General features: G+C 38.0%; 1 protein-coding gene across 4 annotated transcripts in view; it reads left to right on the top strand.

The window, feature by feature from the left end:
* Window positions 1-6,000, top strand: part of mast1a (microtubule associated serine/threonine kinase 1a) — a 59,023-nt gene that overhangs the window by 48,867 nt on the left and 4,156 nt on the right. For all 4 annotated transcript variants that reach the window (XM_014004940.1, XM_014004939.1, XM_014004938.1 and 1 more), the window contains 7 exons: window positions 693-858; window positions 1,107-1,208; window positions 1,330-1,452; window positions 2,736-2,845; window positions 4,534-4,697; window positions 5,370-5,614; window positions 5,700-5,957. In XM_014004940.1, the coding sequence (XP_013860394.1) occupies window positions 693-858; window positions 1,107-1,208; window positions 1,330-1,452; window positions 2,736-2,845; window positions 4,534-4,697; window positions 5,370-5,614; window positions 5,700-5,957 (1,168 nt within the window). The remainder of the gene's footprint in view (window positions 1-692; window positions 859-1,106; window positions 1,209-1,329; window positions 1,453-2,735; window positions 2,846-4,533; window positions 4,698-5,369; window positions 5,615-5,699; window positions 5,958-6,000) is intronic.

Genomic DNA, 6,000 nt, shown 5'->3' with positions numbered 1-6,000 from the left:
CACGTGTCAAACTCAAGGCACGCGGGCCAAATACGGCCCTTGTTGACAATTTATCTGGTCCCAAAGGAAATATATTTTTTGAATTTTAATTATTTTTATCATTTCTCTTTCTGTCACTGTATTTAGTGCAGTTTTTTCTAGACCGTTAGTTGACTTATATTGTTTTTTCTTCAATTTTAAATCAAATAGTTGGACTTTTAGTGGTTTTCTTTTCTGATTAACATTTTATCTGGCCCGAAAGGGAATATTTAAAATATATTAAATATATTTTAAATGTAGAAAAAATGTAGAAAACTTTGTTTTTGTCACTGTATTTAGTGCAGTTTTTTCCTCAACGTTAGTTGACTTATATTGTTTTTTCTTCAATTTTAAATCAAATAGTTGGACTTTTAGTGGTTTTCTTTTCTGATTTGCTGGATTATGATAAAATGTATCTCTAAGTAATATTAAATAAAATAGTTGTGATTAAAGTGTAAGAAGCACTTGCTTTTTTATTTGTTAGGGTTCTAAATACTACACAAAATATAATTTTGAAAAATGGAAAATGTATTTCGATCAGGATAAAAACTTCAATAAATACTGACCAAATTTGGACCAAGTTTTGAATTTTGACCCCTTTGTGTAGTTGAGTTTGACACCTCTGAATTTAAATCATCTTTTTCCTCCACATTCTCCCCATCCCCCCCTCGCAGGTTTGCGGGACTCCTGAGTACATCGCTCCAGAAGTGATCCTCCGTCAGGGCTATGGGAAACCTGTGGACTGGTGGGCGATGGGCATCATCCTCTATGAGTTCCTGGTGGGCTGCGTGCCGTTTTTTGGAGACACTCCTGAGGAGCTGTTTGGACAGGTCATCACAGGTAACATTGTTTGCTGATCTTTTTAATCTGCATGTTTTTAGAAGTCAAACCACAAAACTACAATGTTATACCAGCAAAGTTTYACCATCTTTAATAAGAGTTTTATGCTACAAGGTTGCAAATATTGCTGCATTTATTACATCATATTTTGTTAAAAATTTTAAGTATTTCACACACTTTTAAGAAGTTTGGACTTTTTATTAATTTATAATTTCATCCTCTTCTGTCTCTTTTGTTTGTTGTGGTAGATGATATAGTTTGGCCAGGTGGAGACGAGGCTTTGCCTGCAGACGCACAGTCCCTCATTTCTGCTCTGTTACAGACCAACCCTCTTGTAAGGCTGGGTACAGGTACTGATTTTTGCTCTTGTTGAACCTTTTGTTATATTTTGAATAAGATAAAACGATGCAAGAAAAACAAATAAAAATCAGGTTTTTAAAGATTGTGTGGTTTGTGGTTTTTCTCTGTCAGGTGGAGCGTTCGAGGTGAAGCAGCACTCCTTCTTCTCTGGACTGGACTGGAACAGTTTGCTGAGGCAGAAAGCAGAGTTTGTTCCTCACCTGGAGTCCGAAGAGGACACCAGCTACTTTGACAGTAAGGGGATTTTCAGATTAATAAGTGGACATRTGCTTAAAAATCTTTCCTTTTCACATTTAAATTATTGAGTTGTGGTCTATATAAAGTGGAACTGCAATGTTTTTGTCAGAATTCCTCCACAACCCTTTTTCACCCCTGTTCTGAGGTGCATCGGAGAACAACTCGTTTAGGAGCTGTCTCTTTAAATGCAAATGAGGCACTTCAAACCCCACCCCCTCTAGGTCACAGGGCATTTCACTCTCAATGAAATAGAGCAGTGGTTCCCAACGTTGCCGTTGGACCACACAGTGGGGACCCAAAACATCAAGGTGGGGCCCTGAATAGATTTTCTAAATAATTACTTTTAAAAATGACAGGTTTGCTTTAACTGTTACAATAGAGTAGCCTTAGTGTACTTAAAATGGCTAAAAGTAACACAATGAATTTAGTTACTATGCCTTTGTTTATTCAACCTGATGCCAATGTTTATCAACCAAAACTAGTTGGGTACTCAGGTCTTTGCTACTGTTATTTTGTGGGTCACAAAGCTGAAAAGTTTGGGAACTACTATAGGTCATTGCCCACTCCACCCGGTTTGACCATTTTTGTAGGTTGATAGCAGATATATGATAATCTAGCAATGCATACATCTTTTATTTACAAATTGCTTAAAAGGTAAGATAAGGGAAGACTTGTCCATCCAGTCTTACATGGAGCCAGAGTCTGACCCAGAGCCAGACGAGAATGAAGACGAAAAACCTGCAGAACTGCTGGTTTCTGAAACTGGTTAGCCGGAAATCCTTAACCTTTATTTAACAATTCTGCAGCAAATACTGTGATGTAATAGTTCAAAAAAATATAATAGGGAATAGAAAAAACTGAATGGACTGAAAAATATGACCCAAATACTGTAGAATATAAATATATCAGTGGCCTAAATGAAACTTTTCTGCACTATTAGAAACTCTAAGTACACAACAAAATGTTTGGCTAAAAAAGTTGCTTTTGCATGATATGTCCTTTTTAATTACTCCATTTCTGGGAATTTAATTTGTGTACCCCAAAATGTTTTAAATCAGACATCAATTACTGGCTTTATGTGTATATCAGTTCAGATCTGTTTAGTGCTATCTAAGCTAAAAGCTGTTTTAATGGAGACATGAACAACCTCAGAGAGTTTCTGGATTTATGTATCATTATGAGCAAAGTTTACGGGTTGTACAGTTATTTTCTACCCCTGTTCCAGTCATTACCTTCAAATGACACCTCCCCTCTCCTTCACTCTTCTGTCTGTCTGCCAGCTCGCTCCGATCGCTATCACCACATCAATACGTACGACGAGGATGACACCAATGATGATGAGCCGGTGGAGATCAGACAGTTCTCCTCTTGCTCTCCTCGCTTCAGTAAGGTACGACTCTGCCTCTTTGTTATCCTCAGATGTTTCATCTCTCACCGTTTTTCTCATTTTCACCGTGTCAACCCGCCGCGCAGACTTGCCACCTGAGATCTTGTGACAGGAGTAGATGAGGAATAAAATAGGTCACGCTGCACAAACACACTCCTGAATGCTGGATCCAGAATCAAACCTGGTGCTGAATACTGAAGCCAATGTGGGCTGACTAACAGCAACACTATTTATCTTTTTTTTTTGCCTCCTGTTTTTATTTTAGGGCACAGAGCTCACAAACCTTCTTGGATCTTTCACACAACTGTCGGTTTGCATTAAATGTAATTCAACAACACGTCTTCTAATCCTCTTCAGGTTTACATTCAGTTTGGATCGTTGCTTTTTTAGTTTGTTTTTCTCACATCATGTTCAAAGACGTTTCTTTCTCCTCTTTTGTGTTTATCTTACTTCACTTTTCATTATTTTTTTCCCTTTTTGTCCTACTCAGTTGGGTTACTAAAATAGTTTTAAAAAATCCAAATCAAGTGTCACTGCAAGAAAAGACTTTGACATGATTGTTCAGCCTCTCAGACAAAGATTTTTTTTAGTGAGCTTTCAAGCAAAAAATGAAAAATAATTGTAAAAATTGCGAACAAAATTCTGCTGTCAGCTTACCCCTTCTAATAAAACACAACTTTGGAAATTTAGCTTCTCAACACCGGCGTTTGTTAATATTTTTTACATTAAAAAAATGTTATTAAGGAAATAAACAGCAAAATAGGAAATGTCAAACACAGTTCATGCCTTGTTAAGATTAATTAGTTGTTTAGGTGTAAGAATTTTGGAAATAGGAAATGAGAAGCTTTATTTGTGTTTTTTTTCTTTCATAAATACCCAGATCTGAACTTGGAGACATTTTTGTATTTAACCCTTGGAAAACGTTATGGAGAGAAAAACAGCCACACATTTATTTTGTTTGTGTTTTTGTTCATTAAATTCTTTGCGTCCAGTCAATAAACACGATTTATTTCTGACAAAGCCCAAAAATTATTTTAATTATTATTTTAAAATTATTCGTTTTAATTATTATTTTTATTTTATTTCATTCGAGTGAAGTTGCAGTTTTGAAATGTTTCATGAATTAAACAAATTGCATCTAACATTGTTTTGGTTTTCCTCCTGAAAAGACAGCTGGGKCTGTTTCCATGGTGCACTCATGAACATCCTGCAGGCTTCCTTTAACGCAGCTTGCCTCATTGTCCTCCCCCACATAGTGTCACTCTGAACATAATGAGAGCCTTACAAATCATAAAAATAAAAAAGACCAATTGTGAGCATGATTAAGCCCTGTGTCAGTAATCTTTTATCACAGTTACATAGTTTAATCAAGCATACAGTCTGGTGTCACAGAAAATAAAACCGCTGCTTGATGGTTTTTAGTTTACCACCTAATTAGTATTAATCCAAGGCTCATAGGTGACATGGGCTGTAAAAGTCAAGACTGAAAAATTGCATACTTGGATTTAAGCTGCCTGTAGCAGCCTTTAAATTGTGCAGAGGATTTACGTTCTGCTACTCATGTTGTTTGAAATTTAAATGTTTTTTTTATAACTAAACAAGTACCTATAGAAGAAGTGAAAACACATTAATTCTGTAAATATCTTCATAGCACTCACATAATGATTATTGATGTGAATGTCTCCCTGCAGGTGTACAGTAGTATGGAGCATCTTTCTCAGCTGGAGCAGAAAGCACCAAACTCTGTGTCCCGTCGGGAGCACAAGGGCCCACGGGAGGACAAGGTGACCAAGAGAGAGAGCCTGGGCAGCTTCAGCATGAGGGAGAAGAGCTGGAGGACTGGATCTCCTGAGATGTGAGTGGTGGACTGCTTTGGTTTTCAAAGTTTCCCCATGAGTGGGAAACCATTTATGAGATAAACCCTGACCTTTTTGTCAAACTAATATGACTTATCAGATGGAAGCCGTACTCAAAACCAATTCTGTCACTCTAAAACAACTCCTGTCAGTTATGCATTACACTGCTATGTGTTCTTAAATATAATAAAACTCTTGCTGAAACTGTTACAGGCTGCGCCAGATGTGCCACAGCCAGCAGTTTCTGCTATTTGCATTTGAAAATAACCACACATTTCTACTTCAATAATGCATTGTTGTTGAGTGGTGCTCCTGGCCTTGCTAGAACCAGCCTTTAGTTTGCCAACTCTGTCAGAATAAAACAGTTTTTGTTGTTCATCCTTCCACACAACCCTAATTAAAAAGGCCAACGTATCCATTTAATCTACTATTAATTTAATTTAATTTAATTTAATTTAATTTAATTTAATTTAATTTAATTTAATTTAATTTAATTTAATTTAATTTAATTTAATTTAATTTAATTTAATTTAATTTAATACATTCACCTCAGCCTCTGGTTTACTTTCTGTTTGGTACAAATGAGGCAGATTCTCTCASGCTAAAACATCTGAATGGTGTTAAAGTTGAACATTGGGATTTCTTTGTATCTGTTTGTTGTCCTCCTGCAGGAAGCGGCTGTCCTGTTCAGAGTCTCTGTACACGGAGGGGGATGCAAGCCCTCCTCTTGGTGCCCGGCGTCGTTTCTCAGCTTTGATGGATACACATCGCTTTGCCTCCCCACTGGAAGGTGAGCAGGAGTTCTTGTCCCGCCCGAACTTCATGAAGGTCCGAGGAACCTCGCTGGACGGGAGCACAGTCCCCTCACCGAACCTCCTGGAGCACAGGGTCAATGTGAAAGAGTTCAGCGGAGCAGGTTTGTTCAAAGAAATGGGAGGGTAATTGGTATGTTAATGCCATGTTATATCAACTGTAACCAACATGTTTCTGACTTCTTACAGACAAACCTTCCAGAACAGGAGAGGCTCCAACCATGACCTCGGCTGTCACCACATTATCTCCAGGTCCGGCTGCAGCCAGTCGTGATGTGATCACACCTCTTTATGACCCTCTGGGACCCCGAGCCACCAATGACCTGGTCCTGCGCAGGGCACGTCACCATCATTTGTCTGGCGATGGAGAAAAACGCAACTCCAGACAAGGCAACAAGGTCATCAAGTCCGCCTCTGCCACCGCTCTGTCTGTTATCATCCCATCAGGTGAGAGGCACAAGGACCTGAAATACTGAAATGATTCACAGAA

This window comes from Austrofundulus limnaeus, unplaced genomic scaffold, assembly GCF_001266775.1.
Source record: "Austrofundulus limnaeus strain Quisiro unplaced genomic scaffold, Austrofundulus_limnaeus-1.0 Scaffold27, whole genome shotgun sequence".
Taxonomy (NCBI): Eukaryota; Metazoa; Chordata; class Actinopteri; order Cyprinodontiformes; family Rivulidae; genus Austrofundulus; species Austrofundulus limnaeus.
This window is presented reverse-complemented; position numbering and strand designations above follow the sequence as displayed.